The 21,143-nt window shown below is 39.5% G+C and overlaps 2 protein-coding genes across 2 annotated transcripts in view; one reads left to right on the top strand and one right to left on the bottom strand.

Moving 5' to 3' along the window:
- The window catches only part of LOC115212993 (E3 ubiquitin-protein ligase UHRF1-like), a 27,083-nt gene extending 10,881 nt beyond the window's left edge, over positions 1–16,202 (bottom strand). Inside the window, exons 1-3 of the mRNA XM_029781860.2 lie at positions 15,840–16,202; positions 2,892–3,041; positions 1,708–1,810 (exon numbers count right to left, since the gene is read on the bottom strand). Of these exons, the coding sequence (XP_029637720.1) occupies positions 1,708–1,810; positions 2,892–3,041; positions 15,840–15,923 (337 nt within the window). The 5' untranslated portion in view covers positions 15,924–16,202. The remainder of the gene's footprint in view (positions 1–1,707; positions 1,811–2,891; positions 3,042–15,839) is intronic.
- LOC115212992 lies at positions 5,275–21,143 on the top strand. The gene is made up of 3 exons (XM_036504211.1): positions 5,275–5,426; positions 9,294–10,071; positions 19,485–21,143. Exons 2-3 carry the CDS (start codon positions 9,358–9,360, stop codon positions 20,820–20,822), a joined length of 2,052 nt encoding a protein of 683 aa, XP_036360104.1. The 5' UTR covers positions 5,275–5,426; positions 9,294–9,357; the 3' UTR covers positions 20,823–21,143.

The raw sequence follows: 21,143 nt of genomic DNA, 5'->3' as shown, positions 1-21,143 counted from the left end.
CTTCCCAAATTGCTGGCCTTGTGCCAAAATTTGAAACCAAATTTCAAGCAAGTTTGTCTGATGCTCCATGGAGTCTGGAACCTGCTTGCCAAACTCGGTTTTATTATATATTTCTGTGTGAATACGTTTCAGTCTGGACAAAAAGCTGGTAGCAACGGAAGTTTTAGCAAAGACATCACAATGGACATGAACACATTTGTATTTAGAGAGAGAGAGAGATTCTTGCTTGTGGGAATATGTCTAAAGATTAATATCTTGAGAGGCTTACAACAAATATTGATGAAACGGTTTCCCCTATGTGAATCCATTAGTGATTAGATAAATTTGTAGGTATGGCTGTGGGAGGTTTGCTCCCTAATTACATGATTTCAGGTTCAGTCCCACTGTATGCCACTCTGGATTGGTGTCTTCTATAAGCGCTGGGCTGACTACAGCTTTGTAAGTGGAATTGGCAGATGGAAACTGAACAGGAACTCTACAAACTGCAGCACGGACAACTTTCTAGGACAGTGGTTCTCAACATTTTTACTTAAACAAGTTTCTCCATGGACCTCTTTTAATATGATTATCCTTATGTGTATGTGTGTATGTGAGTGCGAGTATATATATATGTATATATATGTGTATGTGAGTGTGAGTATATATATGTGTATATATATGTGTGTGTGTGTGTGTGTGTGTGTGTGTGTATACTGTGAAGCCGCATGTCTCAATGGTTAGAGCGTCGAGCTTAGGATCGTGAGGTTGTGAGCTTGAATCCCGGACTGGGCTGCATGTTGTGTTCTTGAGCAAGACACTTTATTTCACGTTGCTCCAATTCAATCAGCTGTAGAAATGAGTTGTGACATCACAGGTGCCAAGCTGTATCGGCCTTTGCCTTTCCCTTGGATAACACTGGTGGCGTGGAGAGGGGAGGCCAGTATGCATGGGCGACTGCTGGTCTTCCATAAACAACCTTGTCCGGACTTGTGTCTGGGAGGGTAACTTTCTAGGTGCAATCCCATGGTCTGTGTCATGACCGAAGGGGGTCCAGATATATATATATATATATATATCCGAGACCCTGAATTTAGTTCATGGACTCCTAGTACTACCTTTGTGGATGACCAAAGGTCCATGGACCCCAGGTTGGAAACCACTGATCTAGGAGGACAATAACTCTGAATAAGAATACACAGAAAGTAATGGGGATAGAATAAAATATAATTTGTTCATGTCTATGTGTAAAATGAATGGAATACTTCAACACCCACCTAACTTAGACATAGAATTTTTAAAAATCATTGTTTTATTGCCATCTTTTCCATGCTTGCAACCATCAAATGAAATTCATTGAGGCAGATTTTCTATGACTAGACGCCCTTCCTGTTATGAACTGTCCAAGGAAGGTGTGTATATATGTACGTATGTATGTATATATATATCTTCATGCTCAGATATGTTTTCAGGGAAGATTGGCAATGAAGGACACTGCTTGTATGATGGTTGGGAAGCAAGCCCCTCAAAATCACAGCAATGCTTGCACCTATAAACCACACAAAGAGAATAAAGAGACACCTGTCCAAACCGTCATTTGCTGTGGGATTGAACCCAGAATCACTGATTATGAAATTGAACTTCTTAATCCTACAGAGACATCTAAGGAAAGCTATGATAGTGACAGAAGCTACACTGAGTATTGTTATTAGCAAGGATAAGAAGCCTCACCTTCAATTGAACCGAATGTATTTTCTCGAAACTGAGGAATTCTCTTAACTGGAGAAGGTTTATCCTCATCAAGAAGTTCAATAAAATTGTTTTCAGATGGTTTCTAGAAAAAACAAGAAAATTGTTAAAATTAGGGTCAAGGGGGAAATCTGTAAAAATAATTTATTATTAGTACGGTTAAGTTGCTGAAGACTTGGTATTTAGAGTTGTGTTTCTGACTTTTCGTTTCCTTAAATGATTTAGTCAGGACAGACTTCTGTATGTGACCTTTGCAGATCCTCCCAGACTGGCAGATAGCAAGATTAATGCACTTCAGTTTAAATGAACAATAATCACTTTAACCCCCCCACCACTTTTTTAACCATATTTCTGTTGGAATTCACTGCCTTTCTTTCAATTAATTTTGAAACTTTTAAAGAATATAGTAAAATAACTTTTTTTTAAATTGGAAGCAGGAAAATGAATCAACGTGGAATTTGGACGTATGTTTAAATTTAGATCATATCAACCCTTTAGTTACCATATTTCTGCTGAAATTCACTGCTTTTGTTTCAATTAATTTCAAAAATAAAGAACTTATTAAAATAACTGCCATTATTAGACTGGTATTTGGAATATAAATAAACGAAGTTTTTATAAGAGGTTTTAATTAAAATCACTTAAGACATGAAGTTGATATCCTAGAACCATAAGTGATCACAAAAACCAGATTGGCATCATCATCATTAAGTGTTCGTTGTCCATGCTGGCATGGGTTGGACAGTCTGACCAGGGCTGGGAAGTTGAGGGGCTGCACCAGACTCCTGTCCAATTCGGCATGGTTTCATTGACTGGATGCTCTTTCTAACTCCAACCACTCCAAGAGTGTAATGGGTGCTTTTATATGCCACCAGCATAGGTGCCATTCATGTAATACCAGTATCTGCCACAACTACAATTTTACTTGGCCAAAGGTCTTGGTCATTTGTCATTGCCTCTGTGCAAATCTTTGAAGGCTTTTTATTATTTTTTGTTAGTAATTAGGTTTGCTGTAAAGTTAAAACAACTTTTTTATCTTAAAACAAAGACATTGTGATTGAAGGATGAACTGTAAACAAATTCTTGGAAGGCTGATAGGTTTTACTGACTTAGATAACACAAGACCAACATTTTTCCAGAAGAATAAACCAAAACTATTTTCTTACCTCTCCTCTCAATCTACAAGAACGCCTCACAGCACCAACACTGACTGAACCTTCATCTGTGGTAGAGGGTACAGATGATCTTTTGGAAGCCTTTGGTGTCCACAGTGCTTTGCGTTTAATTGGTTTGTGAACCACTTGAAATTTTTCCAGCTAAAAGGAAAGAAAAAAAAAAGTGGGGGATTAAGGCCAGTCAAGCATTTTTTTCTAGCAAAAAAATCCACATCAACTGTGATATCTGCCCTGCATGCATTGTAAACGTATATCACCATAGTCATTGTAAAGTAAATCATCATCATTTAACGTCCGCCTTCCATGCTAGCATAGGTTGGACGGTTTGTGTGAGGACAAGGCGGCGAGCTGGCAGAAACGTTAGCATGCCGGATGAAATGCTTAGCGGTATTTCGTCTGTCGTTACGTTGTGAGTTCAAATTCTGCCGAGGTTGACTTTGCCTTTCATCCTTTCGGGGTCGATAAATTAAGTACCTGTCCGCACTGGGGTCGATGTAATCGACTTAATACCTATGTCTGTCCTTGTTTGTCCCCTCTATGTTTAGCCCCTTGTGGGTAATAAAGAAATAGGTTTGATTGCGGACTGGTGAGCCAGAAGGCTGTACCAGGCTCCAATCTGACCTGGCAGAGTTTCTACAGCTGGATGCCCTTCCTGACGCCAACCACTCTGGGAGTGTAATGGGTGCTTTTACATGCCACCGGCAAGAGGGCCAGCAGGCAACTAGCAATGACCTTGCTCGAATATACAATGAACTACAGTGCCTTCTACTATAGCCTCGAGCTAGCCAAAGCCTTTTGAGTGGATTAGGTAGATGGAAACTGAAAGAAGCACGTCATATGTGTGTGTTCTCTCGCTTTACATTCCTTTAACCTAGTGGTTCAGTGAAAGAAACTGATGGAATAAATACCTAGGTTAAAAAAGAACAAGGTGGTGCCCCAGTATAGCCACAGTCTAATGACTGAAACAAGTAAAAGATAAAAGATCCTAGGAAAATCTCTTGGGCAAAAAGTTGGGAACCTATTTTATTTTGCAGATTTTAATATTGTGCTGTTGTGGTTGAAAATGAAAAGTGGGAAAGTGTCCACCAAAAATGAAGTCTAGCATGGATCTAAATATTATCATCATAATCATTTAACGTCCACTTTTAATGCTGGCATGCGTTGGATGGTTTAACAGGAACTGGCCAGCTGAAGGACTACTCAGGCTCATTAAGTTAATTAGACTTTTGAAGCTTTTTAGCAAAGCAGGTGGTAAAAAAATAAATAATACTCATTCTTGTGCAGACAAAAAGCAATATATTACATGGAATTTTATTTCATCTTTATATATAAAAGTGAGGTTGCGTGTCTGTCTCCTACGATTTAGATTCCTAACTACTCCCACATTTTGCAGTGCAGATTAACCAAAACCGGGTATCTTATAGTCGTGATTCATATCGAGCCCTTCTGGGTATTAGCGCACGTCTACGATGAGTCTACGATTTAAAAAAAAATTTACCATCAATTTTCCCATTTTTAATGCATTTTTGGCATATATAAGGGAAGTAACTCTCTAAAAATTTATCATTAAATCTCAGAACGTAAAAAGCTACAGTAACACCCCCTCTTTGTGGTTAGCCATATTGAGATGGCTATTATACTTTACATATCTAAAAATGCTTATATAGTTATTTCCCTTACAAACCCGAGCAACGCCGGGCGATACTGCTAGTTAAATATAAAGCAAAGGCATAATTTTTATGAGAGAGAAAAAATAACTTCTACTCATTAGAAAATTAAAAAAAGGATGCATTTTCTATTTAGCTGATGAGGTCTAATAACATCGAAACATAGAATTGCTTCCCTTGATCGTCAAAAGAGAAAATATTTAATGACCACACTAGAAAATTTCTAATTAGCTCCGTCCTGCATTAAATATACTAACACTAACTTTACTACTTTATAGTTGGTGACTTGCTTATCTGGACATGTATTTATAACCAATCAATGGTTTACTTGCAAAACAGCTGTCACCTAAGACCAAGATTTTCGAATCGACAACACGTAGTCGCGCGAACAGCCAAAAATATCTCCCGAATTACGCCCCTTTCGTTACTGTATTTCTGTTGAGATTCTCTGTATTTCTTTCAATTACTTTAAGCATAATAAAGAATTTAGTAAAATAACTTTATCATTAAGTTAGTGTTAGGAACATAAATTGAGACTAAGGTTTGGTGGAAGATTTTAATTCAAAACTTATGAAGACAAGACATTTGTACTCAGAGCCAGAGCCGGGTTGGTGTAGAAGATAAAAATTTAGCATAAGAAAACAGGCGGAAGAAAATTTGAAGAGGGACGAATGAAATGGAGGCCCATGACGACAGCCAACGCTACCTGGCGGAAAAGAGATTTTACTAACTTGCAAGGAACGACAACTCTCTAAACAATGGATTATTTATCACACTGCCAGCAACCGTGTTCACCGGAGTTTTAAGCTTATATATATATATATATATATATATATATGTATATATGATGAGGAAACAGGTATGTGGCGAAATTATATCGGTCCCTCTCTCTCTCTCTCCATACCTTTGTTAAGTTAGTGAACTAATCTCGATTAAGAACGAGGCCCTACATGTGAATATAGGTGTGTATGTGTATGTGAAAAGAAGGACTTAAAGCCCCGAGCGAGTCGAGAGCAGCATCTCGACTCCTGTTCATCATTTGTTTTTTTTAACTAAATGTTATATATCGTATCGTTAAATGGTCCTTAGTAACAGCAGGAGACGCTATTTCATGTCATGTCTCTTCCGCCAAGTCTTCTTTTGTGTCTATCTCTCTCTCCTCGGCCAACTTTAATCCCTCGTTTTTTGTCTTCTTGAAGCATTTATCAATCGCTGCTGGCAACTTTTAAATTGATACATTTATTGTGAGTCGGTAACAATCCGGAGGTTACAAAAAAAAAAATAGAAATATTGGTTGAAGAAGAACCATAAATCGAAGCCGTTCAGGAACGCATGCTGGAAAGATTAACTAAAACACATTTTGTGGTCTTATCGAAAATTAACGGCTTAACATCTTTCATGAGAGAAAACTTTCTGAAGAGAGGAGGGGGCAATCTTTCGTCTCTAGTAGACCTTTCCGTCGATTTCCGTATTTTTTTTTACATATGGGCTTGCGGGAACTTTTGAAGTAATATACATACATACATATACACATACACCGAGTAAAAAATTTCAGTTATCTCTCTCTTTCACACATTACTCTGTCTCTTTACACACACTAACAGAAGCACTTCACTTACACAACATACTGTCTGTCTCCCACACCCCATCAAACACACACACACACACATACATCAATGCTTCCCATGCACGGTAACTTCAAAAGAACTTCCCTCGTCATACAATCGCTTTCTCTTAGTCTCTTTCGCTCTCATTATTTCAAAAGTTCTGAAGAGAGGAGGAGGGAACGAACGTGTGGCTTTGGCATATTTTTTTCAATTCCAAGTAAAAAGAAAAAAAGGATGAGCGGAAGTAATATGGGAATCACTAAAGATGCTCAGCTTTAAAACAATCGAAAAACGATCCACCGAGAAAATCTTTTCATAGTTACTCGGCCTGCTAGAAAGAGTAGCCAGACCTTCCTCGAATCATACATGTTTGAAGCATTATTATTTCTGTAAGGATCGCCTGTCAAATGTGCATTTTTAAAGATGATTGTGGGAGAAAGTTAATTTAAAAGACTTGCCTGCCATTTCTAGCAGACGTGTTGTCTTCACATGGAACATGTATTAATAACACAGGCTCCATGTGGCAGTTTTAAGGGAAGAGGGTTGTGCCGACACTGGTTCCAATGAAAAGTGGGTTTTTTTTTACAACGTGGAACCATTTTCTGAGTGGAATACAAACTGTTCTGCCGATCTTGCCCAAGCAACCACAAAAATAAGCAAACATCAGGATGTGTTTTGTACGTGGGAAAGTTCCGCTGGTATTTCCCAGCATTAACAAAAATAGCCGAAGGACACACATTTATCTTCGTTATAATAATAATTACACATACCTACACGAGAGTGTCCACTCTGTTTTCTGAGGCATACCAAGTTTACCTATATTTAATGTGTACGCGTTCTCAGATTTAAAAAATATATACATTTAAAGCTAGCTGCATAATCACAAAATTCCACGTTCGATCCCGACTGTGCGGAATATGGGCCAAATGACTTCTGCTCTCATTTCGGTTTCACGTAAATACCTTGTTAAAGTTTAGTAGAAGAAACTATGCAGAAGACTGCGGCGTGGAAGCACCGGTGGAAAAAAAAAAGTCGGTGCTCTCTATGTTGCCACATCCATAACTTAGCGGGTCAACAAATAAATCTTCGGACTCCAATAACAAACTAGGGAACAAATCCTCATTTTGCGTTGGATTTTCCAAACTTAACATCTCGCCACTTTATTCCAGTCTTTTGCTATCTTTGTAGGATCCAGCTTCCTAAGATCAACTTTCACCATTTCTTTCTATGCCTAAACCCTTCCACAGGTTTCTTCTGCTTAAATTTCTTGTCATTTCTTTATCCGACTCACCATCGGAAAGCAGCACACGTCCTTACCAGCTCAAATCTTCTCTATTGTACACAACATCTGATTCCTCTTTTACTGTTTCCCCCTACCCCCTTCCTCTAGGGCATGAGTTAAGCTTTTCTTTTCACCTTTTGCACAACCCCCTGTTCATTGCCTAGGTTCTATTACCATGCAAACATCGCACCAAGTACCACACAATTTGCTCTTTACCCCACCCCCAACAGAGGTAATTTTTCTCATTACATTCTCACTTTGGCTACTCTGCTTTTGCGGTACCTGCCAACCCAAACAATTTCATAGGTGCTCTTAAAAGTCCTCTGCCAGTCTGCTTGTGATCTCCACTTCATATCTTGCCCAGAGTTCACATTGGACAGGCTGTATGGATTTACTACACATTACATACAGTGGCTACTTCTTCGATTGCCGGGAATCTTTTCGTTATTGACACGTTTGTCTTGATTTACATTTACATATATGCTCTGAGAGATGGCAGTCACAGACGTGGAATCCTGATTAAGAAGTTCAGTCTTACTGTGTGGCAGGAGACATTGCCTTGGACCAACCAAAGCCCTGTGAGTGGAACATATATATGTATGTGTTGTGTGCGCGCACGCCTCCGTTCTGACATTGTGATAGATGTAAACAAGTGTCCCCTCATACAAACGGTGCCGTTCATTTCCATTCTTCCAAGCGTGTCTGATCAAACACATCTGGCCATAGAAAATTTGCTTAAGCATGGAAAAGTGGACGTTAAGGCCCGTCGTCTTCTTTGGCGTAGTTTCTAGGGCTGGATGCCTTTCCTAAAACCAACCACTTTACAGAGTGAACTGGGTACTTTTAATAATTATATACTACCTGTTCATTAAAAGCTTTTATTTTTGAAGGCTTGGTAAATGAAACTCATTTTAAAAAAATCTTGTCTTCAGATTTCGTGTTGATAAATAGAATTGAAGATCGTTATAGGCAATGGTTTAGCAACACCTTTTTCTAAACCATATAATTAAGCATAAAAAAAACCATCTAAAAGTATTTTGCCCATTTCTTTCATTTCCAATTATTTTTTGTCGCTTTTCAAGTAATCCAATAAACTTTTTATTTTCCACATATCAATTCCTAAAAATCACTGATTAAAAGTTGAAATCCTCTTATTTCACTTAATGTCTTTCATTTTTTTCGAAGGTGGTAAGTTGAGCACTCAAATGGAAGAAAGCACCTCTGATTAGCCCTGACTAAGTACTTCCTTCAGGCCATTCTGGTTGTCAGATTTGAAATATTAGATTTTGAATTCTTTTCTCAACAGGTTTCATATTAGTTCACATCTAGACTGAAGCAGTACAAGTTACACTTGATGAAAAAAACTTTTTCAAAATCTTTTTTTTTTTTTTTTGTTTATCATCATTTAACGTCCATGTAGGCATGGGGGGTTGGATGGTTCGACAGGATCTGACAAACCAGAGCACTGTATCCAAACTCCAATGTCAGCATTGGCATAGTTCCTATGGCTGGATGCCCTTTTCTATGCCAACTGCTTTACAGAGTGCACTGTGTGCCTTTTCTTGTGGCATCAGTACAAGTGAGATCACCAAATAACTTGCAAGACATGCGGGAGTGTGGAATTGAGGGAGGTAGCTTTACGCCAGGTGTCAAGAGGTTGAAAGATGAGAAAGACAGAAACAGGTGTCTTGTTCAAGAGAAGATACATGTCTGCCCCCTGTCGGGAAGACAGGGGAGAGAATAGAGACGGAGGATCAGAGAGGGTGGGTGCTATAATCATTTTGCTTCTGCCTGTCAGGATGTTGCTCAAAACTAATACAATTGATTTTTCTTACAGATTTATCAAATGACAATAACAAGAAGGAGTGAAATGAAATAAGAAGAGAAGGAAGTGCCTCAAAATGCCTCAGGTTTTACTTGAAGAAACTCACCGAAACCTAACATATCAAGAAAACAAACATGATGATTTCCTTCTCATTGAAGTGGAAGCAATTCTCCGACACCCAGACCCAGCGAAAATTACACTGTCCCCACCACTCTTCCCCAAAGGTGGTGATGTTTACCTTTACAAATCTGGTCCCCATGACAGAAGAGTCAAAGATAAATACTGGTGGGTTAACAGAGGGAACAACTTCCATTCAAAAAGTCAAAAGCGCCATGCCATTATGAAGACCTACTTCAGTCTAAAAGACAGAAATGGCAGCAAGAAAAGTGATTGCCTTAATGGATTCAGGCGCCACATCTACCGCCTGGCGGATGCAAAAGATGACAGGAGAACATTAATGCTTGTACACTATCTTGGAGATGAGAAACTACACACAGCTATCCCTCATGGTAACAGCAAGCACAAAAAAGGTCAGAGTGAGAGCAGCAGCCATCAAGTAAAGACAATGCGAAGCAATGACTTGGACACAGCAACAATGACCGCCTCCTTACAGAGTTTGAATGCAGCTAAAAATGAACTGAGAACCCCCGATGGTGTTGGAAGCCACGGCAAGATTATAAAGTCGCCAATCAACAACTTGAAGCAACCAAGTTTTACCATTCAAACATTAAAAGACAATGGCAGTTCAGATGATTTGAGAATCTGTTTGGAGAAATTAAAACACAAATCGGTAAGACTTCCTGTTTCAAATAACCTTTTCGGTTCTCCAGCAAAAGATATTTTAGAGCAAAATTGTTTCTCTTGTTGAAAATTTGAAGTGCTGTGTTCATTTTCTTAAACATTCAAATTTACAGAGATGTACTTGCATAGCAAGTGACCTGATCCAAGATTGTGTGCTGGAACGAAAACATTTGCAGCATGGAAGGTGTTTATAAGCCATTTAAGAAACACAAAAACCGTTAGATTCACTTCAACATTTAAATTTAATTTGCCAAAATATTTTTGTTGCTTTGAGACCATGACCTGTTCACTGAGATGCAGCACGGAATTTTGTCTGAACAGGTCGTGGTCTCAAGTGATGGAAATATTTTGATAAATTAAATTTAAATGTTGAAGTGAATCTAACGGATTTTGTGTGTTTCTTAAATCAAATTTACAAATCCAAATGAAATATAGATATGCATTTATGCTTATATTCTCCTCCATCACTGTCCGATCCCCACACATCATCTCCCTATTTTCTGATCTAAGGGTTTATTGCTATTTATCCCCTTTTTTCTTCACCCCCACCATCCCTACATTCACTCCTACCCCTATCTCTAACCACCTGTTGCTCTCCTCTCAAACTAAGGAATTTATCCACCCACCCTGCCCAATCGTGTGCATTCCCTCTCTTACACTCACCTTCTTGTACCTTGAAAGTAGGCACCGACACCCGGTCAGCACCATCATTGTGCTTTCAGTTTTTTCCTACCCACTTTTATATAATATGCAAGGTAGCTATATATCTCCTCTACAGCAAGACACCTGTGCCCCTGTCCTTCTGCCTTACTAAAATGTGGCATCAAGCCACCTACCCCCTCCTACTCTGTTAAAGGTTGTTTTTCTCATTGTCTTCTAAGTTACTTGGTCACCTCACTAGGGTTAGTGTTGCCAAATGGCTGGCATGAAAAAGACAAAACCATACGATTGTCCTCTGGCTTGCTGGATGCTGAGTGACAGTGATGATAATTTGCATGTAGCTGGTCACCATCGGAACAGAAAGCAGAAGAAATGTAAACAAATGAAGACCGTTCCACAAAGAACATGCTTAGAAAATTGGAATTGAAAACATTGAGGAAGTGGTTATTTCCATAATAGTAAACCTGAGAGCCAAATGTCGGGTTTTGATTAAGCTTTGAATATTAACCATCTCAGACCCCTGGGCCCTTGTGTCTAACTTTACCCTCCACCTGGGCTCCTGAGCAAAAAAAAAAAAAAAAAAGTTGCACTTACAGGCACGGTTGTATGGTAAGAAGCTTGCATCCCAACCACATGGTTCTGGGTTCAGTCCCACAGCGCAACACCTTGGGCAAGTGTCTTCTATTATAGCCTTGTGAATGAATCTGGTAGACGGAAACTGAAAGAAGCGCATCATGTATATATTTTGGTGGCACATTAAGAGCACCATCTGAATGTGATCGATGCCAGGCTCCTGTGCAGGTGGCACGTAAAAAGCACCCACTACACTCTTGGAGTGGTTGGTGTTAGGAAGGGCATCCAGCTGTAGAAACATTGCCAGATCTGACCAGAGCCTGATGCAGCCACTGGCTTTCCAAACTGCAGTCAAACTGTCTAACCCATGCCAGCATGGAAAGCGGATGTTAAACGATGATGATGTGTGTGTCCTTGTGTCTGTGTTCGTCCTTCCCACTTCATCGCTTGACAACCGGTGTTGGTGTGTTTATGTCCCCAGAACCTAGCAGTTTGGCAGAAGAGACCGATAGAATAAATACAAGGCTTACAAAGAATATTTCCTGGGGTCGATTTGTTTGACTAAAGGTGGTGCTCCAGCATGGCTGCAGTCAAATGACTGAAACAAGTAAAATAAACAAACAGATGCAGCAGTGGCTGTGTGGTAAGTAGCTTGCTCACGAACCACATGGTTCTGGGTTCAGTCTCACTATGTGGCACCTTGGGCAAGTGTCTTCTACTATAACCTCAAGCCGACCAACACCTTGTAAGTGGATTTGGTAGAAGGAAACTGAAAGAAGCCCATTGTATATATATATATATATATATATATGTGTGTGTCTTTGTCCCTCCTCTCTCCATCACTTGATAACCTATGTTGGTGTATTTGTCCCCAAAACTTAGTGGTTTGGCAAATGACTGAAACTAGTAAAAGAATACTGCTCAAGATTAGTGATCAGCAGCATCTTTTTCCTATGCTGTTCCTCACCAGTTTATCAAGAATCCAGCAGAGACAACATTTAATATATTCCCGCCATAGGCGCAGGAGTGGCTGTGTGGTAAGTAGCTTGCATGCCAACCACATGGTTCTGGGTTCAGTCCCACTGCGTGGCATCTTGGGCAAGTGTCTTCTGCTATAGCCTCGGGCCGACCAATGCCTTGTGAGTGGATTTGGTAGACGGAAACTGAAAGAAGCCTGTCGTTTATATGTATATGTATGTATGTATGTGTATGTATATGTTTGTGTGTCTGTGTTTGTCCCTCTAGCATTGCTTGACAACCGATGCTGGTGTGTTTATGTCCCCGTCACTTAGCGGTTCGGCAAAATAGACCGATAGAATAAGTACTGGGCTTACAAAGAATCAAGTCCCGGGGTCGATTTGCTCAACTAAAGGTGGTGCTCCAGCATGGCCGCAGTCAAATTACTGAAACAAGTAAAAGAGTAAAGCAGTTATATCAGGGTTTAGCTGTTCTTCTACATTTTAACTTTTCTGTGCAGGGTTGTAAATGTTTAGCCCCGTTCAGGCTCAGTCTGAAAAAGCGCCACGGCAGTGGTACCCTGTCTTCTTGCTTAGTAACATTGTACCCGGTTACCCATAACATTATTAATAAGGCATTGAGCAAGCAGAATCATTAATAGATTTAACAAAATGCTCAACACATTTGCTTTTTATTTTTCACTAGTTTAATAAAATAAATAGGTGCAGGATGTGGTTGTGTGGTAAGAAGATTGCTTCCAACCACATGGTTCTGGGTTCAGTCCCACTGCATGGCACCTTGGGCAAGTGTCTTCTACTATAGCCTCAGGCCGACCAAAGCCTTGTGAGTGAATTCGGTAGACGAAAACTGAAAGAAGCCCATCATGTATATATATGTATGTGTGTGCGTGTGTGATTGTGTCTGTGCCCCCCCCCCCACCTCGCTTGACAACCGATGTTGGTGTGTTTATGTCCCTGAAAATTAGCAGTTCAGCAAATGAGACTGATAGATTAAGTACAAGGCCTACAAAAATAAGTCCTAGGGTAAATTTCTTCGACTAAAGGTATGCTCCAGCATGGCCATAGTCGATTGACTGAAACGTGTAAACAATTACCAGTCACATACGAGGCAAGCGGGGGTAGGGCGTCAATGCAATCGACTTCCTCCCCTCACGATTACTGGCCTTGTGCCATACTTATTTAGTTAACAGGGATATTGTTTTGAGGCTTTGTGACAGCAAGGCTCCTCAAATCTCAAAAATGTTTCTTCTGATTCTCGCAGAATACAGGATGCTACTTTTAGGCAAGTCAACAATACATATCTCAATTCTAATGCTTTTCAGCCTCATAGATAGCACCTTGGGTATTGTGCCAAGTGCACTGAGCTCCCCACCACCACTCGAGCCATGCCAAACTCATGAGGGCCGGTTTCCTGCTTTCAATGGTGATATATATTCCCCCACCTGGACAGGACCACGGTCTGTCGCAGGATTATTCATTTTTGCTGGTTGAGTGAACCGGAGCAATGAGAAATGAAGTGTTTTGCTCAAGAACATAACACGTCAGCTGGCCCAGGAATCGAAACCACAATCTTAAGATCATGGGTCCAACACCCTAACCACTAAGCCACACATCTCCACAAGTGCACTATTTACTACAAGACCAATTGATACATTATTTACATTTGACAGATATTTGTCCCCATCTTGTTTATTGTTAACACAACGTTTCGGCTGATATACCCTCCAGCCTTCATCAGGTGTCTTGGGGAAATTTTCAACCTGGGTTCTCATTCCTAAAGTATTTTTCGATATTATTATTATTATTATTCAGGTCACTGTCTGGAATTGAACTTGGAATCTTGGGGTTAACCACTATGCCATATGCCTGTGGGCAATTATGGAGTGAATTTTAGGGCTTATAATTGTCACCTTTCACAAATCTCCCTATCTCTCATCAAATGCTATTGCAAAGTCTATGATGATATAGTTATTTTTTCCCTTTGTTTTCTTCAATCATACCCGGTCTCCTTGCTTTAATAGCATTGTCAGTCTTTATGGGGGAGATCCCCATAAAATCCTGTAATTATTATTGTCGACAGCCTCTGGTTCATTATTATGCTTGAGTCAATAGCATGATATGAAGGAGATTGACTGCTATTTCCAACAAGTCAAGCCACGACATACAGACATCCATCATGTAACTGTTTTGTTCCCAGATTTCTGCTGAAATACACTTTGTTGCAATCAATTTTCAAAATAATGAAACAGTTCTTCAAATACCCGTTATTATTTAGCCAGTATTTGAAATATAGGATCACAGGATCCAGCTTTCCCTTAACACCAAGCAATTTACAACACGTACCAGGTGCTTTTTTTTCGTGCTACTGACACTAGCGAGGTTGCCATGCAACTTGAATGGCTGACCCAGGTCAGCCCTGAATGGGCAATATCCCGCTTTAATTAATTGCGTGCCCACGGCGCCAGAAACCGATTCCAAGAAGATCGACCACCCAAGAGGAAAGACTCAGCAACGAAGTGGTTAGTGACTGGTCTGGAGGGAGAGACTCCAATATGAGGACGAGATGACCGTGGCTCGATACGATAGTAAAGACAGATCTATTATCAAAAACGTTCCAGCCACGACCATCTCGTAACTTTTTTTTCTTCTTCAATGTATCAAAGATTACATTATCCCCTGTTGTGCTCTATAAACATAGGGTTGTGATATGCATGGATTAAGCTGCTATTTTCTTAGAAAAGTTGTAAGTTTGGTCGATGTTGTTTAGCTCTAGGACAACTCCAATCCAGTAAATCAATGATCAAGAACATGCCAACCGTGACCCTCTCGTCTTTTCACTATCAACTGATGATTCAGGGATAGCAATATATGACGTTATTTTCTAAAATGATGGGGTGTGCTTCGAGGGTGATTTGGCTACTATTTCTATCATGTAGAGCAACCACTTAACTAGAGGCTCTTAGTAAAAGCATTATGCCGGCAGTAGATAAAATATTATGGCAATCTATTTCATTTCCGCAATACAAAAAAACAGGTGGCCGTTGATTTAGTCATTTACTGTCTTCCCAACTTGCCCCCAAAATATTAATTTTGAATGTTTTAGCAGGAAATAGAATCTGCAACAATACGAGATGTGCGGTGAAACGTTTTCTTTTTTTAAAAATAATTTCACAACCGAAAACTTTTTTAAAATCTACATAAAAATCTACAGTAAAGCAATTCGCTCTACTTTTTAAAATAAATTCGTTGATAAACAACAAATTTTCTTATTTGAAACATTGTGGTTTTGTAAATAATTTTAGAAATGACACTTATAAATTTGTTAGGAGTTTTTAAAAAAATATTGAATATTTAAAAAAATTACCATGAAAAAGTTCCCTATCTCCTTAAGATATGAAAATTTATGCTTTTGTGAAAGATAAAAGCTAAAACTTCATTGAAAAAGCACGTGTGTTACCGGCTTAGCCGGTTTAACCCTGCTTAACCGATAATTTAAGAAGAGGAAACAAAGAAAAGAATAACTTAATATGGACGAAAAACAACTTACAGAATGACGGATTCCCAGCTCAGCCAAAACCCTCCGATTGTCGGCGAGATTTTTCAGACGAAGTTTTTCGTATTCGCTGCACATTTTTCGTTTTTAGAAAAAGAGATTAAAACCGATTCAATCTTCAACAGGGAAATATATCAGAGAAATCTGATGAATTTCAATTAAAAGAGTCTTCTTTTCGACTCCGTCAGAGAACTGTGTGGCTGTAAATACAGATACACGTTCTGTGTGGGTTCCAGTCTCCCGCGAAATTTATGTCACGTGCTACCATATCGGAATGTTGATTGGTCGTTTGTATTATCTAGGCGTAACGGCGGGAAAACAACTGCTTCTATAACTCCACCTATATTTTAAATGTCACAGTGACAACTATTTTGAAATTACTTCGGTTTAAAATAATTGCAGATATTCTCTCCTTTAAATCACTGAATCAGATCGATTCTCAATATTTTTTTTCGTTTACTCTCTATTTCCTATTTCCCTGTAAACATCTGTTTTATTAGTGAGCGACTATATAAGTTCGGATAGAATATGTATGAGATCTTGTTGAAACCTATTTCTTTATTACCCACAGAGGGGACAAACAAGGACAGACATAGGTATTAAGTCGATTACATCGACCCCAGTGCGTAACTGGTACTTAATTTATCGACCCCGAAAGGATGAAAGGCAAAGTCGACCTCGGCGGAATTTGAACTCACAACGTAACGCAGACGAAATACCGCTAAGCATTTTGCCCGGCGTGCTAACCGTTCTGCCAGCGGTTTTTAACCTCGACACCTGGAATAAAACGAAATCGTCGTTAATAAAATATTGACAAAATGAAGCTTGAAGAATAAATTTAAAATATAAAATAAATTCTTATTTATCGACAGATTTCGATTCCATTTGTAGATCTTCGTATAGACATAAAGCATTTATACAGCTTTAGTCCTTTTGGCCACTCATTTTGTAAAGTTGTATACTGTATAATTCTCCAGAAGAGATCTGTAACTGTCTCTTAGATATTACACATTATTTGTTGGTTGAAAATAAATGAATAAAATATATTACTAATATTTAGATATAAAAGAAAAGGTGACGATTCCATATCAGAAAGTAGTGCCATGTCATCTTAGTCGAGTATTTCCGGAAGTTTTTTTTTATATATATATTCAAGCCATGATATTCTGTTTTTGTTGCTTTATCGCTTAATTTCCTTTCAATGTTGTTCAATATGGGACATAACTTCCGTTTCGTATGAGAAATCAAACGATTTGAAAATAGATGACTTCAACAAGGTGAGCGAACACACACACACACACCATCGTCATCATCATTTGAAATGCCTTTACGGTGACATGTTGCTAGTGCTCAGCCACTTGCATGTTAAATTCAAGAGCAACCAGTTCCATTGTCATCGCAACGGGTGGTGCCCCACTCTCTGTGTGTATGTGTATATATATATATATATATATATATATATATACACATCCTTTCAGGGTCGATAAATAAAGTACCAATTTCGCACTGGGGTCGACTTAATCCCTTTGTCGATCCTTGTTTGTCCCCTCTATGTTTAGCCCCTTGTGGGTAGTAAAGAAATATATATATATATTCTTTTCGTTTCAGCCATTTGACTGTGGCCATGCTGGAGCACCGCTTTTAGTCGAGCAAATCTACCCAAGGACTTATTCTTTATAAGCTTAGTACTTATTCTACCAGTCTTTATTGTTGAACTGCTAAGTTACGAGGAAGTAAACACACCACCATCGGCTGTCAAGCGATGTTGGGAGACAAACACACACACACACAAACAGATACACACATACATAAATACATATACGACGGGCTTCTTATATGTATGTATATATATATATATATATATATATATATATATATATAATATATATATATATATATATATATCTGTTCTGGCATAGTTTCTATGGATGGATGCCCTTCCTAATACGAACCATTCTGCCTGCCTGCACCTTTTCTGTGTATTGTGTAGGGTCATTTACCTGATGGAAGAAGGGTCTTGTCCATTTTCTTGCTCACTTCTACCCACTTCTCTGCCACAAGTATTCCTAACCTGCCTACCCCATCACTTCTCCCTATTTAGAAGAATTTATATCTATGTCCTTTGTCCACGCGTTGTCTTGCATGCAGCAAACATCTGCATTTCTTCACTTGAGCATTTCAACAATCATCATCATCATCATCGTCGTCGTCATCGTTGTCGTTTTATGTCTGCTTTCCATGCTGGCATGGGGTGGACGGTTTAACTGAGGACTGGTGAGCCAAGAGGCTGCACCAGGCTCCAATCTGATCTGGCAATGTTTCTACAGCTGGATGCCCTTCCTAACGCTAACCACCCCGAGAGTGTAGTGGGTGCTTTTTACATGCCACCGACATGGGGAGCCAGTCAGGCAGCACTGGCATCGGCCACAACTACAATTCCCATTTTGATTTCGAACTTGATTTGATTTTGATTTTGATTGACATATATAGACATACACTTAAAAAATGTCAAGTAGTATATTCCTAGTTATGACATATAAGTTTACCATTTGTTTTGCGTCTAGTATTGCACTTGGAAATAGAGACAACTCATCAGACATACTAACCAGTGTATCTGATGGACTGTCTGTATTCCCATATTTAGGAATATGTTTCATGAAGGTGCTTGGATCAGTGGTCAGAGCATCGAGCTTACGAGCATGAGGTTGAGTTCGATTCCTGGGCTGGGCTGTGTGTTGTGTTCACTCAGCTGTAGAAATGAATTGCAATGTCACTGGTACCAAGCTGTGTTGGCTGTTGCCTTTCCCTTGGATAACATCAGTGGCGTGGAAAGGGGAGGCTGGTGTGCATGGGTGCTGCTGGTCTTCCACAAAAACAACCCCAAGTTGTGCGTTCGCCAGTGAGGCAACTTTCCACCCAGACTTGTACCCTGGAGGATGGACCTTTTAGGTGCACCCATGGTCATTTGTGGCCAACAGAGTCAAGAGAACTTTATGACAATATAAAAGTATAACTATCCAAATTCTGCCGGCTTGCTGCCTTACACTGGATATATTAAAGAAGAATGAAGTGTATTTCAGCACTAAGTTTGTTTTTATTGATACCTCCGTGCCGGTGGCACGTAAAAAGCACCATCCGTTCGTGGTCGTTGCCAGCCTCGCCTGGCCCTCATGCCGGTGGCACGTAGAAAGCACCATCCGTTCGTGGCCGTTGCCAGTGCCGCCCCGACTGGCCTCCGTGCCGGTGGCACATAAAAGCAGCATCCGTTCATGGCCGTTTGCCAGCTCCGTCTGGCACCTGTGCAGGTGGCACGTAAAAAGCACCCACTACACTCGTGGAGTGGTTGGCGTTAGGAAGGGCATCCAGCCGTAGAAACACTGCCAGATCAGACTGGGCCTGATGCAGCCTTCTGGCTTCACAGACCCCAGTTGAACTGTCCAACCTATGCTAGCATGGAAAGCGGACGCTAAATGATGATGATGATGATGATGATTCAGTGATGTAGGATTTTTGTGTTTGCTTGTGAAGGGAACAAGTGAGATTAGCACAATGGAATTAGTATGGGAGTAAATATATTGTAAAAAGATATCTTTGTAATAATTGTTTTCTCTAATGTTTTTCTCATGGTTATTGTTTCAGGCTAATCACTCTGAACTGGTAGAAAGCAACTTATTGACACCAACAAAAATAAGACGAACAGATGGAAACACTTATAACATTCAAGGCACCTTGGCCCTTGCACATCATCATCCTGTGAACCAATCTAAAACAGCTTCTCAACTCTGGACAGGGGATAACAAACAAAACCATTCTCAAGTCCATTCTGTGGTACCAGTGTCCCGAACAAACACGGCCCTGTTGGCTTCTGTTTTACCGAACAAAGACAAACCCCAAATGAGGATCCAGGATGAACGTATTAAAAATCAAACAGTTTTCCATAACCGACACCAGTTGAACATGTCATTCCAACAAAGGAAAAAGCTGCAGCAGTTACAGAAAGTAGACAATTCTCTTGCAAGTTTGATGCCAAGGTCTTTACATGCTGCAGAAAGTTTGTCTTTCAAAAACCTCCAATCTTTGGGTCTAAATGCCAGCCCAGATGTTCATCTCAGTAAAAGGGGTGTAAATCCTTCTGAGCACCAGACTTCTAAAAATGGTTGTGCAGATACAGTGAAGCAATCTAGTCTGGTGAATTGTCCGGAAACTGATTCCAGATTACAAATAGACTACATGAAACTGTTTGAAGAAGCTTCAAAATTGCCACAAATGGGTTGTGATGTGTTTGTTCTTGTATCATATCCTGGCTGTAAACCAGCTTACTGGGGCACCAAAAAATATGTACAGAAATTTGAAAATTCTGAGTGTTTGCAGCCTTATGTTGCTTCAAATTGTCTTTCTGTGAAGTTAAAAGACTCTTCTTTGTCTCCTAAAAACTTGAATCATTCTGAATCAGAAACAGACAATAGACTTGGTAAATTAAGAATTTCAAACTCAGCAAATAATAATAAAAGTGTAGTGACTCTGAAGAAGGAACCGATGGAAGATGATTCTCCAGACAATAATAACAGAATCCCAGAAGTCACAATAAAAGACGAAATCCTTGAAGATGTAATTATTAGAGACTCTACTGGACTTGCTAATGGTAACCGTGACTTAACAGAAACTATAAGGAACTCCGTAAATGGAATTAACAATTCCAGGGGGCAGAGTTTACAAAAAGACAATACATTTAAAAATTCTTTGCAAAGAACTATAGAAGAACAGTACAAATCCATGTACAGAACACAAGAGAACTCAATGTCCTTTGACCAAATTATACCTCAGACTAGCAGAAGGAAAGACAAGAGATCCGTTGCTGATGAGATGACATGTCATAATAAAGATACAAAAAATATTGGGGGGAATTCAAACGGGACGTTATCAACTCCAGTTTATGTCAAAATAGAATCTTTGGCTGATGATCTTGAAAACAGATAATAACTTTATGGCAGTGTGATAGACTGTGTCTAAGTTTATCATATTGGTGAGGTGGAGAGGGGTTTTTAAATGTACTAATTTCCATTATTTCCCTTTGTAAAGGCAGATCATGTAATATCTGTGAAGCACATTAAATACTTTTACAAATAGCAAGTTAGTGTTAACGTTTTTAATGCAGGGAGCATTCGAAAGTTAATCAGAAATCATCATCATTGTTCGATCGTGGTCAAGACAATGGAATTTACTATGTTATGCCAGACTTTACGGTCCATCATAGCATTACGGAGGTCTTGTTGCTGGATGCCTGTATCCCTGGAGATT

This window comes from Octopus sinensis, linkage group LG6, assembly GCF_006345805.1.
Source record: "Octopus sinensis linkage group LG6, ASM634580v1, whole genome shotgun sequence".
Lineage (NCBI taxonomy): Eukaryota > Metazoa > Mollusca > Cephalopoda > Octopoda > Octopodidae > Octopus > Octopus sinensis.
Note: the sequence above shows the minus strand (reverse complement) of the source record. Positions and strands in the feature narration are given on the sequence as shown.